Source organism: Pristiophorus japonicus, chromosome 2 (genome assembly GCF_044704955.1).
Source record: "Pristiophorus japonicus isolate sPriJap1 chromosome 2, sPriJap1.hap1, whole genome shotgun sequence".
Lineage (NCBI taxonomy): Eukaryota > Metazoa > Chordata > Chondrichthyes > Pristiophoridae > Pristiophorus > Pristiophorus japonicus.
Window position 1 is genome coordinate 351,879,449 of NC_091978.1, and position 19,487 is coordinate 351,898,935.

The following is a 19,487-nucleotide window of genomic DNA, read 5'->3' on the forward strand; positions in this document are numbered from 1 at the left end:
CTCAATCACTCTAACCTTAGAGTGGGGGATTTAGCTAATAATATGGAGGACCGCACCAAAATACAAGAAGACATAAACAAGTTTTCAAAGTGGGCAGATAAATGGCAAATTATATTCAATATAGTGAAGTGTGAGGTCATTCATGTTGGTATGAGGAATAATGAGGTCACATTGCTTGGAAGGTAAGAAACTAAATGGGGTAGAGGAGCAAAGAGATCTGGGAATACAGATAAATCACTAAAATTAAGCGATGAAGGTTCATAAAGGCATAAAAAGTGCAAGCAAAGTGCTGGGGATCATTTCTAAAGGATTAGAATACAAAAGCAGGGAGGTAATGTTACATTTATATAGAACCTTGGAGTATGCAGTCTCTGGTGTCCATACTAACAAAAAGGATATTGAAGCACTTGAGAAAGTGCACAAAAGATTTACAAGGATGTTACCCACATTGACAGAATGCAACTATCAACGAAGATTGATCAGGGCCAGGCACTTTATTCGGAAAAGAGAATGCTAAGAGAAGCCCTTTAAAATTATGATGAGGATTGATAGAGTGGATATGGAGAAATTGTTTCCATTGTTGGTGAGTCCAGAACACGGGGCTGAAATTCAGGGTCTGGATAAGGCCTGTTACTGCCGTTGTGCGGTGGCCATGCGATGGAATTGAGTGGCCGCCGCATTGCATACCATTGGCCGCCACGAGCCAAATTCAGCTCGGGGAGATTCCGGCCTGTCCCCACTTCTGCCCTTCTCCTGCCGACCACCGCAAGCGTGTCTTCAAAGCGCGCACCGCCGCTATCTCACACCTGCATCGCAATCCACCCCAAATTTACCTCCACAAATCTTTAACCTGCCGGGCGGTGCCACCGACAACTTTTTATGTCGGGGCATCTTGTTTTGTGTGTGTGCGGCACGGCAGCATGGTGGCCCTTCGAGGGGAGGACGCAAAAAAAAAAACACGCCGGTGAGTGACAGCTGGTGGATACTCGGTCCCGCCCCAATTTCCACCCCTCACCAGCACTTACCGCCGCACTTCCGCCCCGATTATGACCGACGTCCGGTCTTGTCGAAAAAACCCCACAAAGACCTGAATATCGATCAGGAGTCGACCTCTTCCCATAGGTAAGAAATCGTAGGTGCGTCAGGTTTCTAGCGGGCCTGAATTTTTTTTGCATAGAGAGTATGGAGCTCACTGCCACTTCAAAAGGGAGTAGGATAATTACCTGAAAGAAAAAAATTTGCAGAGCTACGGGGAAAGGGTGGGGGAGTGGGACTAGCTGAGGTGCTCTTGCAGAGAGCCGGCATGGACTCGATGGGCCGAATGGTCTTCTTCCGTGCTGCAACCATTCGATGATTCTATGATTCATATGAAGTGGTTGATGCAGAGAGCATTGATGCATTTAAGAGTAGGTTTGCTGCATACATGAGGGAGAAGGAAACAGAGGGATATGGGGGCATACAAACGGACATTGCCTTGTGATTTTACTTTCTTCCTTGCATGTTCACAGATTTAGAGTCGGCTCATCCACTGAAGTAGGCTCCCTGTGAAATCAATACAGAGCTGCCACCAAACAAGCTGATAAATATGGTTGCTTAAATTCAATTGAGACTTTTACAATAGTCCCCGATTCAAACAATGACCAATCTCGCAGCTCGAACAGTTTCACCATATTTAGGATCGTATAATATTTGCACAAGGAGATTGCAAAAATAATCATTGCCATAATAGAAGTTCTGGTTGAATGATTTTTCAGTGTTTATTGCAGTGTACTTCCTTGAGTAATTAGTAAATGTCTTTCTTTGTTACCAGCCAACAAGAGAAACTTATGGCAAAGAACCCAATGAATGTGAAGAGGAAGAACTACAAGAACTATTGGTAAGACACACCAGATTGCTTTGACTCACTGCATTCCAAAATTGGACTGACATGGCAAAAAGACATTTAAACCATAAATAAGCATTAAACAATTTATCAGTACTGAAAACCCCAATTTGATGAGCACAGTACACACACACGTGTGCAAGTCTACTGCCAGATCCTCAGCAATGATTTCTGAACCAGTTGGTAGGTGGCTCAGAGACATCTTATCCTCTGATTTTCTCTTCCTCCTTATAGAAAGAAAGACTTGCATTTATATAGCGCCTTTCACAACCACCGGACATCTCAAAGCACTTTACAGCCAATGAAGTACTTTTGGAGTGTAGTCACTGTTGTAATGTGGGAAACGCCGTAGCCAATTTATGCAAAGCAAGCAATATGATAATGACCAGATAATCTGTTTTTGTTATGTTGATTGAGGGATAAATATTGGCCAGGGCACCGGGGATAAATCCACTGCTCTTCTTCGAAATAGTGCCACAGGATCTTTTACGTACACCTGAGAGAGCAGACGGGGCCTCGGTTTAATGTCTCATCTGAAAGACAGCACCTCCGATAGTGCAGCGCTCCCTCAGCACTGCACTGGAGTGTCAGCCTAGATTTATGTGCTCAAGTCCCTGGAGTGGTACTTAAACCCACAACCTTCTGATTCAGAGGTGAGTGGGCTACCCACTGAGACACACCTGACATTATAGGTAAACACCTACCCTCCACTTAGCAGCTTGCTACAGTGTTGAGGCTGAGATCAGTGTCATGGAGAACAACACAAGAAGTGTTCTTCTGTACTCTATTCCCTGTGGCGTTTCATCAATAAGTTATTTGTCAATAATGAAGGTTTCATCAGCATTGTTAGAACTAATGATACGGGCCTTCTTTAAGAAAAAAAATTATATTTAGTGATGATTCAGATTGCTTGATGAATTAATTAGGTTCAGTGACAAAGGAGATTTCATTATTATATAGATCTCTCAATTAGTATATCTTTGCTATTCAAGGACAGTACAAAATGTGAAATCAATATTTAATGTCCATGCAGATTTCCTATGAACGGTTTGCATTTATAGATTTTTCTACTCATGACAATCTTGCAGTTGTGTTGAGAAGTACATGCTTAAAGCATACAATTAGAACCAACACTGCACACTTCTCTTGTGTAATGTATTTGCTTCATGGGTTCTTTGCCGAAGAATTAATTGCAACACATTGCTCTTAAGAACTAGTTGGTTTATTAACAGAGGTTTAACAATCACACTACACATTACCAGTTCATCCAATTAGGCTCACAACTGCATGCCTCATCGTGGATGACCTAGGCCCAATTGACTGGGGTTTTATTGAGTCTTGTGAACATCACGTGACTGGCTCAGCCACTTACAATGCAACAGCTCTACAACTATTTTAAGTAGAACATTAAATCAATTCTCCCTTTTGGCAAGGGCATTAGAACCCATAAATTAACAATTTAAGACTGTAATGAAAACCTTTAATCAAATTAGAATTTGGTTGCCGGGGGTGATGCCCTCCAGTCCCTCCGGCACCTCTCACGGAAGGTTGCGAGCATACCGGTGGGCACCGCGTGCTCCATCTCCAGGGGCACCCTGGCATGAATGTAACCGCGGAAGAGAGGCAGGCAGTCGGGCTGAACGACCCCCTCGACCGCTCAATGGTTCTACAAACCTGTGAGCATACTCACAATTGCATACATTACACTTTGTAAATCCACTTTTCCTTGATAAGAATGTGAGTGAACACAGTGGATGCAGTCACATTTTCCTGATTCTGTAGAGAATAAACAATACAATATTTTATTTTCCAGGACATGCAACTCCCAAGTCGTGAAACTATGGAATTTTATGAATTCAGATTTAGTGATTTAGATCACACTGAGATGGACCTTGTGAGATGTGGCATTCAGATGTATTATGAACTAAAAGTTGTGAATAAATTCCATATTCCACGTGAGGTAAGTAACTCCCCGATGTGACAGGAAATGGCAGGGAAAAAAATTGGATGTGAAATTCCAAGAGACTAGCGGTTCTCCAGAGTTACCAGATTCCAAGGATGAATTTCAGTGAGATTATTGAATAAACTGAATCAATCCCAATACCTTCCTCCTCACCCTTATCCCATAAAAAAATATATTTCAGACCCTAAAGCTACTATTTAATTGTAACTTTTGAAGTGAATTCTATTTAACTTTAAAAGTATGTAGTGTGGCTCAGGCGGTTAATATTGTGCCGAGTTTAGGCATACAGATCAGGAAGGTCCAAGTATGATTGCTGTTATAGAAACATAGAAAATATGTGCAGGAGCAGGCCATTCGGCCCGTCAAGCCTGCACCGCCATTCAATATGATCATGGCTGATCATGCGAGCTCAGTACCCCACTCCTGCCTTCTCTCCATACCCCCTGATCCCTTTAGCCATAAGGGCCACATCTAACTCCTTTTGAATATATCCAACGAACTGGAATCAACAACTTTCTGTGGCAGAAAATTCCACAGGTTCACAACTCTCTGGGTGAAAAAGTTTCTCCTCCTTATTTGCTGCGTTAGATGATTTCAGCCAGAGCTGCAGGTTAGCAAAGGAAAAATAGCCACGCTTCTGACTCCTGAACTGAACTTGCTAGGCCTAGGTTTGAGACAATAAGGGGAGAACAGCATTAATAAAGCCATGAGAATATAAACAGAAATTTGCTGAAATAAATAGGGATTTACTCAGCAAAAGCAAAATACTGCAGATGCTGGAATCTGAAATAAAAAATAAAAACACAAAATGCTGGAAATACTCAGCGGGTCAGGCAGCATCTGTGGAGAGAGAAACAGAGTTAACGTTTCAGGTCGATGACCCAGTGATTTACTCAGATCTGGGCACCATGCTCTAGGAAGGATGTCAAATCTTTGAAGAAGGTGCAGAGGAGATTTACCAGAATGGTACCAGGGTTGAGGAACTTCAGTTATGTGGAGCGACTAGAGAAGCTGGGATTGTTCTCTTTAGAGCAGAGAAGGTTAAGGGGAGATTTAATAGAGGTGTTCAAACTTAGGAGGGGATCTAGTAAACAGGGAAAAACTGGCAGGAGGGTCAGCAATCAGAGGACACAGAATTAAGGAAATGGACAAAAGAACTAAAGGGAAGATGAGGAGAATTCTTTTTCTGCATTGAGTTGTTACAATCTGGAAGGCGCTGCCTGAAAGGGTGGTAATAGTAACTGTAATAAGGGAATTGGATAAATACTTGAGGAGGGGAAATTGCAGGACCATGGAGAAAGAGCAGGATGTGGGACTAATTGGATAGCTCTTTCAAAGACCTGGCACAGGCAAAGTACACCGAGTAGCCTCTTTCTGTGATTCTATGATTCAGAGGTGTCCAGAAATTACCAAAATTGACATTTTATTCAAATATTCCACCATAGCTGTTAGCAACTACCTGATCTCTAGTTGCCACATCATTATTGGGGAGTGGGGGGAGCAGGAATTTCAGGCATGAGCTCCATTGCACCATTTTACCCTCTGACCTTATTTTCCTTCAACTGTCAAAGATGAGGCATTTTATTGAATGCCAGAGAAAACGCCTCCCTCATTTTCCTGCAATAACAAAATGTCCTGTGGGTCTTTCATAGGTCCTAGTCCGGTTTATATTCTCGTTAAGTAAAGGATACCGAAGAATAACCTACCACAACTGGCGCCACGGATTCAACGTTGGACAGACCATGTTCACCCTTATGATGGTAAGGCTATATCTTCAAAGGTTTGAGTTTCATTGGGCCCAAGTTTCCACAAGAAAAAAAACGGGCGCCCCTCCGAGCTGGGCGCCCGTTTTTCGCGCCTAAAACGGCGCCTAAAAAAATCCTCGGTATTCTGCACCTACTTACAGGTCCTCTGGCTCTTGGCGCAGCCAGCACAAGCTGTGGGGGGGCGGAGCCAGGTCCCGGCGCTGAAAACAGTGCCGGGACCTCTGCACATGCGCGCTACAGTCGGCATGCAAGTGCAGTAGCTCCAGGCGCCGAACTGTGTGGGAGGGGCCCGAAGCACGCAGCCCCTAGCCCTGGCCCAATGGCCTCACTGGGGCTCCTCCCACGGTCAGTTCCTGCTCCCCGCCTGACCAGACCCGACACTCGCTCCCACTCCCCCCCCCCGCCCCGACCCGACACCCGCTCCCACTCCCCCCCCCCGCCGACCAGACCCGACCCGACACCCGCTCCCCCCCCCCGCCCCAACCCGACACCCGCTCCCCCCCCCCCCTCGACCCGACACCCGCTCCCCCCCACGCCCGCCCCGACCCGACACCCACTTCCCCCCCCAACCCCCGACCAGACACCCGCTCCCCGACCCGACACCCGCTCCCCCCCCCCCACCGGACCCGAGACCCACTCCCCCCCCCCCCCGACTGACCCGACCCGCGCTCCTGTTCCCCGACCCGACGCCACCCCCCTCTCTCTCTCACTCCCTCCCCCTCCCTCCCTTCTCTCTCCTTCCCCCTCCCTCCCCCTCCCTCCCCTCTCTCTCTCACTCCATCCCCTCTCTCTCTCTCTCTCTCCCTCCCTCCCTCCCCTCTCTCTCTCTCTCTCTCTCCCTCCCTCCCTCCCTCCCCTCTCTCCCCTCTCTCCCTCCCCTCTCTCCCTCCCTCCCCTCTCTCCCCCTCTCCCTCCCTCTCTCCCTCCCTCCCTCACTCTCTCCCCCCCTCTCTCCCCCTCCCCCTCTCCCTCCATCCCTCCCTCTCCCTCCCTCCCCCTCTCTCACTCCATCCCCCTCTCTCCCTCCCTCCCTCCCCTTCTCTCCCACTCTCTCGCTCTCTCTCCCTCCCTCTCTCTCTCTCTCCCTCCCTCTCTCTCTCCCTCCCTACCCCCCCCTCCCCCCCTCCCCTCCCCCCTCCCTCCCCCCCTCTCTCTCTTCCTCCCTCCCCCCTCTCTCTCTCCCTCCCCCCCTCTCTCTCCCTTCCCCCCTCTCTCTCTCCCTCCCCCCCTCTCTCTCTCCCTCCCTCTCTCTCTCTCTCTCTCTCTCCCCCTCCCGCTCAGCGGCACGAACGGCTGCAGAATTCTCCCTGGCTGAAGCACTTTCACACAGGTAGGAAGATGGTTTATTTAATCTTTTCTTGGCTTATAAATGTTAATTCAGGTTGGATTTATTTGTATAATATTTGTAGAAGTATAAATAAGGATTTATTGTCGAATTTAATGAGTTCCCCCCCCCCACCTCGTTCTGGACGCCTAATTTGTAACCTGCGCCTGATTTTTTAATGTGTAGAACAGGTTTTTTCAGTTCTACAAAAATCTTCACTGGCTCCATTCTACTTTAGTTTGGAGTACATTTTCACTGTGGAAACTTTTAAATCAGGCGTCAGTGGCCGGACACGCCCCCTTTTGAAGAAAAAATTCTGTTCTAAACTAGAACTGTTCTACCTGACTAGAACTGCAGAAAAAAAAATGTGGAGAATTGCGATTTCTAAAATAGTCCGTTCTCCACCAGTTGCTCCTAAAAATCAGGCGCAAATCATGTGGAAACTTGGGCCCTAAATGTGCAATAATGTTACGGTCCCTTTTCCCCTCTTGTCTTTAAAGGGATACGTTGACATCTATGAATAAATTAAACAGAGGTCTTCATTTGGAATTCCATCGTGCTATTGCATTCAAGTTTCTGAAATCTTTCTCTCCTTTCTTCCTCTTCCCCTCATCCTTTTGTTTCAATATTATTTACTGGAGAAACAACGAGCCAATCTGAGTGTAAAAATATCCCCGATAGATGAAGACAGAATTTCTAAAGTGACTAGAGGCAAAGGAGTAATACCATTGTATTATTATCAAAATGATTGGGGGTTTTATAACAATCCAACAGCTTCATGGTGACTTTTACTGATTCCAGCTTTTTACACTCAGATTGGCTCGTTGTTTCTCCAGTAAATAATATTGAAACAAAAGGATGAGGGGAAGAGGAAGAAAGGAGAGAAAGATTTCAGAAACTTGAATGCAATAGCACGATGGAATTCCAAATGAAGACCTCTGTTTAATTTATTCATAGATGTCAACGTATCCCTTTAAAGACAAGAGGGGAAAAGGGACCGTAACATTATTGCACATTTAGGGCCCAAGTTTCCACATAATTCGCGCCTGCTTTTTAGGAGCAACTGGTGGAGAATGGACTATTTTAGAAATCGCAATTCTCCACATTTTTAAAAACTGAATTCAAATTCTCAAACTTTTACAGCAGGATTTGAACTCACATTTGCGAGATTATTCGCCCAGGCCTCTGGGTTGTGGGTTCAGTGATATAACCACCACGCTGCCTTGGCACTCGCAATTTAAATTATGCCTCTCTGAAGCACCTTTGAGAGACCTTGCTACATTAAAAGCACTACATAAATGCAAGTTGTGGTTGATCTCTCTGCCAACATGGTGGGCAACCCAAATGTAAATAGCCTGACCCCAGGAATTCCAGTGAGATCAGACGTGTAACTGTGTGGCACAACTGAGATCCAGCCTGCCATTCATCGCGGCAATGGAACAGGGTCATAGTTTTGCAGGCCCATCATTTCCGAATAATATTAAAAAATATATGGTGATGAATAAATTGCTTTGCTCGAATCAGAGAGCTGCTATAAGAACATAAGAATATAAGAAATAGGAGCAGGAGTAGGCCATTGGCCCTCTTGAGCCTGCTCCGCCATTTAATAAGATAATGGCTGATCTGATCTTGGCTCAGCTCCACTTCCCCACCTGCTCCGCAAAACCCTTCACTCCCTTATCATTCAAAAATCTGTCTATCTCCACCTTAAATATATTCAATGACCCAGTCTCCACAGCTCTCTGGGGCAGAGAAGTCCACAGATTTACGACCCTCAGAGAAGAAATTTCTCCTCGTCTCAGCTCTAAATGGCCGACCCCTTATTCTTAAACTGTGCCCCATAGTGTTAGATTCTCCCACCAGTGGAAGCATCCTCTCTGCATTTATATTGTCGAGCTCCCTCAGTATCTTATATGTTTCAATAAGATCGCCTCTCATTTTGCTCAACCTATCTTCATAAGTCAACCCCTTCATCTCAGGAATCAACCTACTGAACCTTCTCTGAACTGCCTCCAATGCAAGTATATCCCTCCTTAAATAAGGAGACCAAAACTGTACACAGTACTCCAGGTGTGGTCTCACCTATACCCTGTACATTTGTAGCAGGACTTCCCTGCTTTTATACTCCATCCCCCTTGCAATAAAGGCTAAGATTCCACTTAATGCATCAGATGCATTAACACAGCCTGTCACCTGTGATGTACTGATCAATTGCACTCGATCTCACAGCTTGCTTTGCATTTGCAGACTGGTAAATTGAAACGCTATTACTCAGACCTGGAAGCACTGGCCATGTTGACTGCAGGGTTTTGTCACGATATTGATCACAGAGGGACCAACAACTTGTATCAGCTGAAGTAAGTTCTTAATAAACAGGAACCATCCTTCCTCAGGTCAACTGCCATTGGTCAATAAGGAAACATGAGAAATACACCTTCCCCAAAAGAAGAATTTGATATTAGAATATCGACGATATTAGCATTTCTGTTTACAATCAGAACAAATACTTGCTTTTCTGTTCATCGCCACCTTGTTCAATCTACTTAGCTATGGCTCAGTTCTTTAGCTTATTTAACATAAGAACATAAGAAATAAGAGCAGGAGTAGGCCATATGGCCCCTTGAGCCTGCTCCGCCATTTAATACGATCATGGATGATTCGATCATGGACTCAGATCCATTTCCCTGCCCGCTCCCCATAACCCCTTATTCCCTTATCAGTTAAGAAATTGTCTATCTCTGTCTTAAATCCATTCATTGTCCCAGCTTCCACAGCACCCTGAGGCAGCAAATTCCACAGATTTATAAACCTCTGAGAGAAGAAATTTCTCCTCATCTCAGTTTTAAATGGGCGGCCCCTTATTCTAAGATCATGCCCTCTAGTTCCAGTCTCCCCTATCAGTGGAAACATCCTCTCTGCATCCACCTTGTCAAGCCCCCTCATGATCTTATACGTTTCGATAAGATCACCTCTCATTCGTCTGAATTCCAATGAGTAGAGGCCCAACCTACTCAACCTTTCCTCATAAGTCAACCCCCTCATCTCCGGAATCAACCTAGTGAACCTTCTCTGGAAACCAAAACTGTATAACTGTAGCAAGACTTCCCTGCTTTTATGTGCTTATCAGTGTTTATAAGAGGTATAAATATGTTAAAGAATGGGGTAAGGAAGTTATAAGTTCAGAACTAGACAGGATTAAACAGTAGGAGAATGTATACTTCTGTGCAGAATACACATGTTATCTCCATTAGAGATGGGAATCTAACAGGCAATATAAACAGTTGCTCACCTTTCCGAACGACATACACTTTAGTTTAACAATAGCAAGAGAAATATATGTTTCTCCTAGTGGGTAGTGATTGCAAATGTTACACCAATATTCTAGGATATTTCTAGGCATAATGCTAAATCTGTAGATTATTCACGTATTTTCCAATGATTCGACCTGGTATAAAGATGTTAGTAGAAAGTGCACAGAGAGTAAGATGGTGTTAATTAAAGAGCTGGCATGGACCTGAGGGTTTGTATCAATAGAGCAGTAAGCTGATTGAGCCTAATACCGTTTCACTTAACCTTTATTTCTTTAAATTCAATTTATGCATTTGATAATACCATTTTAATTTGTAAACATATAAATGTTAAACTCAGAAGAAAAACGACAGTCAAGTCAGATTATGCATCTATATAAATATATAGATATAAATGCAGATATTCGTATATGTAACAGGATGTGCAATAATGCTAACGGGGAGCACAAATACAGTGGGCCATGTTTATTCAATTCACTGCTCTCCTCTGAGGTTCTGGGCCATATTTTCATCTGCCAAAGAAATAAAGACTGATTGTCTGTTTATGTTTGTGATTTATGACCCACCATCATGATCATGAGTCCACCTAAAGCGTGCCATCGCAACTACTTGAAAGGAATATCAAGTACATGGATTTGGCATGTCACTGTGACCTTAATGCAGTGGGTTGCGTTGAGATGGGTTCCTCTGGTAAGATGCCATGATGGAGCTGGTGATGTAGTGGCAGGAACTGTAGATCATGAAGTGGCAGCAGCGGTTTCTCCGGAAATGCTCCAGTTGCCTTTGGAGTGACCGACCCTTCTTCCAAGGCCCATCATGATGTGAAACACAGAAGAGCTTGTGTAGCTGTGGACACATTTACACTGATCTTAAGGACATCGTATCTGAATGTCAGGCTGTTGCAATACGTTGAGAAAGCAGGGGAAGCTACCATTACTCATGATGGAGCCTTGCCATGCCATTACCAACATTCTGCTGCCACCTCATCTTCAACCTCATCACCTCCCACAGCCGACCCTGCCCATCTGCCTAACACTTGCTGAGCTTTCTGTCTGTGTGGACTCAGGGGCTGAGCAATGCGGCTCCATAGGTTTTTCGGCGCTACATTCCTCTATTCTACCCAAAATGGCGTCCGCACCACGCAGGCGCACACTTCTTATCTGCGACCTGGCCCCACTTTGTTCAGGTCGCTAGCGTGGGTGATGGAAGGGTGTGCCGGAAGTATGCAGAGTACGCAGATTAGTGATGTCAGTCAGTCAATTGACCTCAATGCTGCAGCCAACACCTCTTAAGCACACACAGCTGAACATGCATTCAGCAGAAATCATGAAGGGTTTTAATAGAGTAAATAAGAGAAAAATTGTTCCCACTAACAGAAGCATCAATAATCAAAGAACACAATTTAAGGTAATTGGCAAAAGAGCCCGGGGTGAGACAAGGAAAATGTTTTTATGCAGCGAGTTATTATGATCTGAAATGTACTGCCTGGAAGGGTCGTGGATGCAAATTCAATGCAAACTTTCAAAAGGGAATTGGGTAAATAATTAAAGGGGAGAAAACTGCAGGGTCATGGGAAAAGAGCAGGGCAGGGGGACTAATTAGATAGCCCTTTCAAAGATGGGCCGAATGGCCTCCTTCTGTGCTCCATGGTTTTCTCATTAGGACCGAACCAAACCTAAATTCCAGTAGTGAAAGATAAATGTGTTGTAGGAGAAGCTGTAGCATATGTGATCATACGATCAACATGCCTTCATGGCATTGAATTGTGTTAAGTCAAGTAACAGTGAGCTAAGAAATCAATGGTAAAAAAAAAAGGACACCCCAGCAGTGCTATTTAAAAGGACCATCACCTGCTTTCAAGTTAGTTGCTGGTTTATTTATACTGGCTCTTGGTGAGTTTGTGGAGACGTTTCTTGGTTTGGAGTTTTATTTGAAGTAGCTGAAGAGTCCAGGCAGTGGTGTGGCAGGTTACTTCAAGGTTTCTGCTCAGACCACTTCTCCTAGATATGGATGCTGTAGATTTTATCCCCCCTTGGCCTGCAGCATGATAGGGAGAATGAGCAAGGCGACACATAAGAACACAAGAACATAAGAAATAGGAGCAGGAGTAGGCCACCTGGCCCCTCGAGCCTGCTCTGCCATTTAATAAGATCATGGCTGATCTGATCATGGACTCAGCTCCACTTCCCCGACCGCTCCCCATAACCCTTGACTCCCTTATCGCTCAAAAATCTCTCTATCTCCAGCTTGAATATATTCAATGACCCAGCCTCCACAGCTCCCTCAGGCAGAGAATTCCATAGATTACAACCCTCTGAGAGAAAAAATTCCTCCTCATCTCAGTTTTAAATGGGCGGCCCCTTATTCTATGTCCCCGAGTTTTAGTTTCCCCTTGGAGTGGAAATATCCTCCCTGCATCCAACTTGTGATACAGAGGAGGACAAGCTGCTGGAAGAGGGAGGCGGAGGAGAAGGGCTCCCATCAGAAGGCCATTTCTGCCCAGGATCTTTAGGGAGCACTTCTCCTACCTCAGCTTCAGCGATGGACAGTGCATGCAACGCCTCCGCTTCACTAAGGAGGTGCTCACTGAAATCTGCCACCTGCTGCAGGAAGGCCTGCAGCCTCAGTGCAGGGCAAGACCAGCATTGCCAGGGACTGTGAAGCTGAGCATGGCCATGAATGATCAGGCGTCGGGCTCCTCCCAGGCTGGAGCTGGCGATAATTCCAACAACTCGCAGTTCGTTCGCCGTTCACTGTTTGCATAAGGGTTGCACTGAGGCTATGTGTGCACGCACGTTGCTTTGCGGGCGCCGCAAGTGAACTTGGGGATGTACCGCAACCAAAAGCGGTTCCACTCCCTCAATGTCCAGCTGGTGTGTGACCATACTCAGCGCATCATGCAGGTCAATGCTCGGTACCTTGGCAGCAGCCACGATGCCTTTGTTCTGCAGCAGTCCGCTGCACCCACTCCAAAAATTAGTTCTTCAGGTGACTGAACAGTCCAATATGGGAATTACAGTCTCTGTCACAGGTGGGACAGACAGTGGTTGAAGGAAAGGGTGGGTGGGACTGGTTTGCCTACACAACAGCCTGCTGCCCCATCTGCTTTCCAGCCACTACCACAAACCAGAGGGTGACTACTGGGCGACAAGGGCTATCCATTGACCACAAATGGTCAGCAGGCATATGACGAAAGCCATGGTGCCATTCGGAATTTGATCGAGTAGACTATTGTGTTCCTAACACAGATGAGGCTGCACACAGGGAGGTTAAGGTAACAGTGACCTCAGTCTTTATTAAGACACTCCAGAGTGAGGAACAGGCCTTAGGGGCCGGCTTATATACAGTGCTCCCAAGGGATGCTGGGATCCCTTGGGACTTCAGGGGATGCGCTCCCTGGTGGCGGAACATGGGAGTGCATGCTTTACAGATACACAACATCACTCCCCCCGCCCCCCCCCCCCCCCAAAGTCAAGGTGAAAACTATTTACAAGGTGAGGCGGTCGGGAGCCTTTCTTTCCCTGGTGGACCGCCTCGGTACAAATGTCTGTTCTAGTGTGTTGGCCGTGCCTTCGCTGGGCTGGCAAGTTATTGGCCCTGCAGGGCTGTGAGGTGAGCCTGGCCTTGCTGGGCTGTTGGGTGTGATGGGTTCGATTTCCTAGTCCAGTGTGGTGTCCTTGATCCTTTGGGTGTGCGTTGTAGGCTCAAAAGAGGTGGTGTCTGCTGTGGGTTGTTCAGGGCAGTCTATGAACCGCAGCCTCGTTTGGTCCAGGTACTTTCTGCAAATTTGTCCATTGTCTAGTTTGACTACGAACACCCTACTCCCTTCTTTAGCTATCACCGTGCCCGCGATCCACTTGGGACCATGTCCATAGTTTAGCACATACACAGGTCATTCAGATCAATTTCCCGTGACACAGTGGCGCGACCATCGTTTACATTTTGTTGCTGCCGCCTGCTCTCTACCCGATCATGCAGGTTAGGGTGAACCAGCGAGAGTCTGGTTTTAATTGTCCTTTTCATGAGTAGCTCAGCCGGGGGCACCCCTGTGAGCGAGTGGGATCTCGTGCGATAGCTGAGCAGTACTCGGGACAGGTGGGTTTAGAGTGAGCCTTCTGTGACTCGTTTGAAGCTCTATTTGATTGTTTGTACTGCCCGCTCTGCCTGCCCATTGGAGGCTGGTTTAAACGGGACTGAGGTGACATGTTTGATCCCATTGCGGGTCATGAATTCTTTAAATTCGGCACTGGTGAAACATGGCCCGTTGTCACTGACCAGTATGTCAGGCAGGCCGTGGGTGGCAAACATGGCCCTCAGGCTTTCAATGGTGGCGGTGGCGGTGCTTCCCGACATTATTTCACATTCAATCCATTTTGAAAAAGCATCCACCACCACCAGGAACATTTTACTGAGAAACAGGCCCGCATAGTCGACATGGATCCTCGACCATGGTCTGGAGGGCCAGGACCACAAACTTAGTGGTGCCTCTCTGGGCGCGTTGCTCAATTGAGCACACATGCTGCATTGCCGTACACAGGACTCTAAGTCAGAGTCGATACCGGGCCACAACACGTGGGATCTGGCTATCGCTTTAATCATTACTATACCCGGGTGTGTGCTGTGGAGATCTGAGATGAATGTTTCCCTGCCCTTTTTGGGTAGCACTGCGCGGTTACCCCACAACAGGCAGTCTGCCTGAATGGACAGCTCGTCCTTTCGCTGCTGGAATGGCTTGATTTACTCTTGCATTTCAACGGGGATGCTGGCCCAGCTCCCATGCAGTACACAGTTTTTTTACTAGGGACAGCAGAGGATTTTGGCTGGTCCAAATCCTAATCTGGCGGGCCATGACAGGTGATTTATCATTTTCAAACGCTTCCATGACCATCAACAAGTCTGCGGGCTGCGCCACCATCAACAAGTTTGCAGGCTGCGCCATTTCCACTCCCGTAGTGGGCAATGGTAGCCGACTGAGAGCATACGCACAGTTCTCGGTGCCTGGCCTGTGGCGGATGGTATAGTTATACGCTGATAGCGCGAGTGCCCATCTTTGTATGCGGGCTGAGGCATTAGTATTTATCCCCTTGTTTTCAGCGGACAGGGATGTGAGGGCCTTGTGATCGGTTTCCAGCTCAAATTTGAGGCTAAACAGATACTGATGCATTTTCTTTACCCCGAACACACACGCTAATGCCTCTTTCTCAATCATGCTGTCGGCCCTCTCGGCCTTAGACAAGCTCCTGGAGGCATAGGCGACAGGTTGCAACTTCCCCGCAATGTTAGCTTGTTGTAATACACATCCGATTCCATACGACGGCGCATCACATGCTAACACAAGTCTTTTACACGGGTGATACAATACAAGCAGCTTGTTGGAGCATAAAATGTTTCTGGCTTTCTCAAAAGCAATTACTTGTTTTTTTCCCCATACCCAGTTCTCATCTTTGCACAATAACTCATGTAGGGGCTCTAAGAGGGTGCTTAACCCCGGTAGGAAGTTACCAAAATAGTTGAGGAGTCCCAGGAACGATCGCAGCTCTGTGATGTTCTGTGGCCGGGGCGCGTTCCTGATAGCCTCTGTCTTGGCGTCTGTGGGCCGAATGCCGTCTGCTGCGATCTTTCTCCCCAAAAACTCCACTTCTGTTGCCTTGGAGACGCATTTCGACCTCTTCGCCCGCAGCCCTACGCGATCCAGTCGCTGGAGGACCTCCTCCAGGTTTTGTAGGTACTCGACGGTGTCTCGACCCGTGACCAATATGTCGTCCTGAAAAACCACCGTGCGTGGTAGCGACTTGAGTAGGCTCTCCATGTTTCTCTGGAAGATCGCTGCAGCTGACCGAATTCCAAATGGGCATCTGTTGTAGATGAACAGTGCCTTATGCGTGTTGATGCAGATGAGGTCCTTCGAAGACTCCTCCAGCTCCTGCATCATGTAGACCGAAGTCTGGTCGAGCTTGGTGAACGTCTTGCTTCCTGCCAGCGTCACAAATAGGTCGTCTGCCTCAGGTAGCGGGTATTGGTCCTGTAGCAAGAAATGATTAATAGTTACTTTATAATCACCGCAAATCCTGACCGTGCCATCACTTTTGAGTACTGGAACAATCGGGCTGGCCCACTCGCTGAATTCCACTGGGGAGATGATGCCCTCGGGTTGCAGCCTCGATTTCCACTCTCTCCCTCATCATGTGAGGTACTGCTCGCGCCTTGTAGTGAATGGATCGTGCCTCTGGGACCAAGTGTATCCGCACCTTCGCCCCGGAAAAGTTTCTAATGTCTGGCTCAAAAAGGGAAGGAAATTTGTTAAGAACCTGGGTAGATGAGGCCTCATTGACATGTGATAGCACTCGGATGTCATCCCAGTTCCAGCGGATTTTGCCCAGCCAGCTCCTCCCAAGCAGTGTGGGGCCATCGCCCGGGACAATCCAGAGTGGCAGTTCGTGCACCGTGCCCTCGTAAGTGACCTTGACCATGGCGCTGCCCAGAACAGTGATAAGCTCTTTGGTGTACATTCTCAGTTTCGTGTGGATGGGGCTCAGGGCTGGTCTGAGTGCCTTGTTGCACCAGTCTCTCAAACATCTTTTTACTCATGATGGATTGGTTAGAGCCAGTGTCCAGTTCCATGGCTACGGGTAAGCCATTCAATTTTACGTTTAGCATTATAGGTGGACATTTCATCGAAAATGTGTGCACCCCGTGTACTTCAGCATCCGGCTCCTCTCTCTGAGGCTCAAAATTGCTTTGATCCACCATGGACCGATCTTCCTCCACCACGTAGTGGTTAGCAGGTTTTGCAGAGCTGCCCATTGTTCCACAGCTCTTGCAAACATACCCTTTGAAGTGGCATGAATAGGCTGAATGGAAGCCTCCACAATGCCAACAAGGTGTGAATTACTTTGCATTCATCCTTTGTTGCGGACTCAGTCATCTGGGTCACCTGAGACCTGCTGGCATTTGCAGACTCGTGGTTTCTCCCTGTACATTTCTGCTCGCAAACACAGTTCCAGTTAATTTATGAACATTGCTAGCACTTGTATGCTGAGAGATTTGTTTGGTGTAATCACTGGTGGACATAAACGCCTGTGCTATCGCAATGGCCTTACGGAGGGTCAGTGTCTCTACAGTCAAAAGTTTTCGTAGGATTGTCTCGTGGCCAATGCCCAGTACAAAAAAGTCTCTGAGCATTTCCTCCAGATAGCCATCAAGCTCACATTATCCTGCAAGTTGCCTTAGCTCGGCGACGTAGCTCGCTACTTCCTGACTTTCAGATCGCTGGCACGTGTAGAACCTATACCTCGCCATCAGCACGCTCTCCCTCGGGTTAAGATGCTCCCGAACCAGTGTATACAGCTCCTCATATGACTTATCTGTGGGTTTCACCGGAGCCAGAAGATTCTTCATGAGGCTGTAGGTCGGTGCCCCGCAGACCGTGAGGAAGTCCGCTCTCCTTTTTGCAGCGCTTCCTTCTCCGTCCAGCTCATTGGCTACAAAGTACTGGTCTAGCCGTTCAACATTGGCTTCCCAGTCCTCACCCTCCGAGAACTTCTCCAGGATGCCCACAGTTTGCTGCGCGTTGGATTTTTATACTCGTCGCCAGTTATTGTGTTCCTAACACAGATGAGGCTGCACATAGAGCGGTTAAGGTAACAGTGACCTCAGTCTTTATTAAGACACTCCAGAGTGAGGAACAGGCCTTAGGGCCCGGCTTATATGCAGTGCTCCCAAGGGATGCTGGGATCCCTTGGGACTTCAGGGGATGCGCTCCCTGGTGGCGGGAGTGCATGCTTTACAGATACACAACATAGAACATTAAGGTGCTTAAGCAATGCTTCCACTGCCTGGGCCGCTCTGGAGGAGCCCTGCAGTACTCGCCAGGGCGTGTCTCAAGTTTTGTTGTGGTCCCTATCTCTGTAATCTCTTTCAGCCTCACAATCCCATGAGTTGTCTGCGCTCCTCAAATTCTGCCCTCTTGAGCATCCCTGATTATAATCGCTCAACCATTGTTGGCCGTGGTTTCAGCTGCATGGGCCCTAAGCTGTGGAACTCCCCTCCTAAACCTCTCCGTCTCTCTACCTCTCTTTCCTTCGATAAGACGCTCCTTAAAACCTACCTCTTTGACTAAGGTCAACGGCTGTAATTTCTTCTTATGTGGCTCGATGTCAAATTTGTCTGTTTTGTCTTATAACACTGCTGGTGAAGCACCTTGGGATGTTTTACTATGTTTAAGGCGCTATATAAATACAAGGTGTTGTTGAACAACTTCGCCATCATGAGGGCATAGCCCTTGCCAATAGGCAAATAACAAAGAGCTGAGGAGGAGGCGAAAGGGAAGAGGCAACCAAGACAGCTCCTTTTCTGGCCGGGCTGCCCGTAATCAACTGAACCAACTGTGGTACCAGTGAACACAAACCCAATTTGACACCTCCCCTTCCCTCTGTTACAGACCATCACTGCGTCGTCTCGGCCACAATGTTACAATAAAGCCACCATAAGACAAGCATTCCAAACCAACTTTATACATCAATCCATCCAATATTACACAATAAAGTCAACTAATTACATTTGTGCATTCCCTTAGTGCTTCTCTTCCACGTGCCTTTGCTTGTCGCGGTGCCCCTACGCGGTGCTACCTTCAGTGGCTGCAGCATGGTTGGTGGAAGGCTGCTGACTTTCAGTGGAGAAGACTACAGCTGGCCTGGGAGGATGACCTTTGAGCAGCCCTGAGCCTAGAAGGCCTGGTTTTAGACTACACCATCTAGGCATGGGCGGCAGCAGTGTGGGCTGGCTGGCTGACAGGCAACAGTAAGGGCACTGGCGGAGTGGCAGTGGTGGGAGGACGAATGCTGTGATCCCGAAAGAGAGAGAACAGCAGTTTTATGTTCCATGGAGCCACTGCCACTCCCCGGGGTGGCGCCTCAGTAATCCTCGTAATCTGCTGGAGGGCATATTGCTGGACATCCTGTGACACCCTGCAAGCCCCTTTCAACATTGGTAACCGCAGCCATGATGGCAGCAGTCTGTGCTGCATGGCAGCAATCTGAGTTGGCGTGACTTCAGTCTGAGTTTGCACTGCAGCACTCAGAGAATTTGGGGGGGGGCTTCTGTTTGTGCTGCAATGGAAGCTGAGACATCGTCCATCAGTCGTTGCATCGTGGTTGGGTCCACAAGTGCGCTAAAGGCGTTGCCCATCACTTCCATGCTGGAAAGAACAAGCTCCAAGCTCTGCGCAAAGCCGAGTGCACGGTTG

At 47.3% G+C, this 19,487-nt stretch overlaps 1 protein-coding gene across 1 annotated transcript in view; it reads left to right on the forward strand.

Moving 5' to 3' along the window:
- The window catches only part of LOC139234938 (rod cGMP-specific 3',5'-cyclic phosphodiesterase subunit beta-like), a 107,766-nt gene that overhangs the window by 50,238 nt on the left and 38,041 nt on the right, over positions 1-19,487 (forward strand). The window contains exons 11-14 of the mRNA XM_070865876.1: positions 1,811-1,876; positions 3,696-3,842; positions 5,498-5,605; positions 9,183-9,292. Of these exons, the coding sequence (XP_070721977.1) occupies positions 1,811-1,876; positions 3,696-3,842; positions 5,498-5,605; positions 9,183-9,292 (431 nt within the window). The remainder of the gene's footprint in view (positions 1-1,810; positions 1,877-3,695; positions 3,843-5,497; positions 5,606-9,182; positions 9,293-19,487) is intronic.